Genomic DNA, 2,806 nt, shown 5'->3' with positions numbered 1-2,806 from the left:
CATGCCGGACTTCTCTGCCTACAGAAGGGAGTCCTCTATGGATCCCAGCAAACCTAACTCAACTGAAATCAATCGGCGGGCATTTACGTATCTGATGGTGGCTGGAATGGGCATTACTGGAGTTCATATTGGAAAGAATGTAGTGGTTGATTTTATTCAAACAATGAGTGCATCAGCCGATGTCTTGGCTTTGGCCAAAATTGAAGTGGATCTCACAAACATTCCTGAAGGTAAAGATTGTCGGAATTGTGAAATTAAAATGTAAAGAGTTTGCTACAAACCAGTGAAAGTTGAAATTCACCTTTTAAAGTTGAAACAGGAACTGTCTTCTTGGTTTGTTTGTGTGTGTCATCAAGTTCTTGACTTCTACATAGAGAGCAATAGTAGCAACCATTGATCACCAAATTAGCAAAGTGGTAGTAAACAACCCCATGTGCAGTAAAAAGACACAACTTACAGGCTAAAAAAAGCAACACCCCTTTGGTCTAAAATAGTTAAAAATTTCTAATTACACTTATTACCAATTTAAAATTTTCCAAAAATTTCAATAAGATTTGATCCCTGCATCACACAGTCGAATTTGATCTGCCCTAGCGGACGTGTTTGTTTATGCAAGATTACATAGTTGCCACGTTTTATCAGTGAAAATGCAAACTAAGACAAAGAGACAAAAAGCTTTTTGACAAAAAGTATTTGATTTGGCATTTGATGAGTAATCTTGCCTTGTTTATGCAGGAAAGAACATGGTGTTCAAGTGGCGTGGAAAGCCCTTGTTTGTGCGTCATCGCACTGCTGAGGAAGTTGATGACGTTCGTAATGTTGATACTGCCAGTTTGCGTGATCCAGAAGATGACACAGTACGTGTGGTCAAGGATGAGTGGCTGGTGGTGCTTGGTGTTTGCACCCATCTTGGCTGTGTTCCAATTGCAAATGCTGGAGAGTTTGGAGGCTACTACTGTCCCTGTCATGGATCCCACTACGATGCATCTGGAAGGATCAGAAAGGGACCTGCTCCACTCAATCTTGAGGTGAGAGAAATGCGCATTACAAATTGCAGTGCATGAAACAACATTAAACTCATTAATAATTCAAAAGCCAAAGACAAGGGAAATCATGCACTGTGACGAGTTTGGAAATCTGATGAAAAACTCCTTGTTTTTGCATCCTTAATTTCTCCCTCAAAATCAGTTTGTTTGAGAAGTCATATCAAACACTCGTCACAGTGTTTCATCACAATATCAAAAACCTCGAAGTTTGTCAAAAATACTCCACCATGCATCGTATTTTCAACTCTCTTCTCGTTGTTTGATATGTGATGAAACAGTGTGTGTCATGTTTGATATATTACATCAGTCATGAGACATTGTCTGACCATGTTTCTAAAATGTCTGACTTATTCTTAAACCAGTGTTAAGTGGAAGTTGTCAACTTCCCATGTTTGTTATACAAAAGCACTCAAAATACAATGTACAAATCCAATCCTATAACACATCATGTATGCTAGTGGATTGTGTCTTGCATAAAAATCTAAGAGGTTGGATGCCAGGGCAATTTTGAAATATGCCGAATCAAAATAAAGATTTGGAAAGAAGCATCCTGGTAATCTAGAAAAAATATTTCCAGTGCTGTATGGGGAAGAGAACAAGGACGATGCATCCCTGCTTCAGTTGTAAAGAAGGTGTTTATATCAAACCCAAAGTAAACATAATTTTTTAGCAATTATTTTTGGACAAAATTAAAGTGGATTACACTCCCTCCTGCCTCACATGAAAAAATAATGATGTATTGACCTGATCAAATGCACTTTGTACCTGGTAAGGAATACTTAAAAATGTAATACAAAGAGAATGGAAGAGTTTTTCACTTTCACATGTTATAAAGAAGTACAAATTGTTGCCAAATTCATGCTTATTAATGCTAAACCTCCACTGTGCTTTTTAGTTGTTTTATTTATTTATTTATTTATTCTATACGATGTAGTTTGAGAATGGCTTACGATAAATCACAAAGTTTGCACACGTATTGAAAACTGCATTTATTGATGTTTTTGTTATTTCTTTTCCCGTTTTCTTTTTTTTTTTTTTTTTTTAATCACAGGTTCCTGAGTACACTTTTCTTGACGAGACCACAATGGTTGTTGGATAAAACGCCACATCAACAAAATCGAAATTTACCATAGGTTCTAACAAGAGGAAAGCAATAATATTATTGTACAGTGGAAGTGGTGAACTTTGATTCAAGTAATCTGTCCTTGGTAATAGACAAAGTTGATGTGGCTTTTGCAAATTTAAACTTTGACATTTTGTCTTGTTTGAGATGGACAAGAAGGTACATGTAAGATAGATAATTATCGCTGACTTCGCCAGATTTGTCTCAAGCCTGAGGTGTTATTTTGAATAAAAACAAGTCTTCAAAGTCTGAACTTTGTTTGTCTTTATTGTTTAATTGTGTTGGTGGAAGCACTGTTGAGAAGTAATGTTCTTTTCTGCGCAGGGCACCATGGACCCTCTGCAAAAATGGCTGGCATTTTAATACTCTTTTATTTGCATTCAAATTAGCCCTACTAACCTCGTTCTTGAGTTCAAAAATCAAAAGAATATTTTACCTTCAACGAGGCTAGTGAGGTTAATTTGCGTGCCGGCAAGAGAATATTAAAATGTCAGGCATTTTTGCATTAGGTCTATTCCTTGTGGATATGATGTATGTGTTTATTTTTCTTTGGTTTTAAAAATTTCAAACCAGTTAATTTTTTTTCCTTTGCCACCGGCTCTTTACCATAAATATCTGAGACAAAGAAAAATAAAAA

General features: G+C 36.2%; 1 protein-coding gene across 1 annotated transcript in view; it reads left to right on the top strand.

Annotated features, from left to right (window-relative positions):
- LOC146480405 (cytochrome b-c1 complex subunit Rieske, mitochondrial-like) overlaps positions 1–2,422 on the top strand; it is a 4,937-nt gene extending 2,515 nt beyond the window's left edge. Inside the window, exons 2-4 of the mRNA XM_085109590.1 lie at positions 1–230; positions 736–1,028; positions 2,098–2,422. The exon at positions 1–230 is cut by the window's left edge and continues 37 nt beyond it. Coding sequence (XP_084965716.1) covers positions 1–230; positions 736–1,028; positions 2,098–2,145 — 571 coding nt within the window. The 3' untranslated portion in view covers positions 2,146–2,422. The remainder of the gene's footprint in view (positions 231–735; positions 1,029–2,097) is intronic.
- The last annotated feature ends 384 nt before the right edge of the window (positions 2,423–2,806 follow it).

The sequence above is a fragment of the Pavona decussata genome, unplaced genomic scaffold (assembly GCF_977016875.1).
Source record: "Pavona decussata unplaced genomic scaffold, jaPavDecu1.1 SCAFFOLD_53, whole genome shotgun sequence".
Lineage (NCBI taxonomy): Eukaryota > Metazoa > Cnidaria > Anthozoa > Scleractinia > Agariciidae > Pavona > Pavona decussata.
The sequence above is the reverse complement of the archived record's forward strand: the minus strand, read 5'-3'. Positions and strand labels throughout refer to the sequence as shown.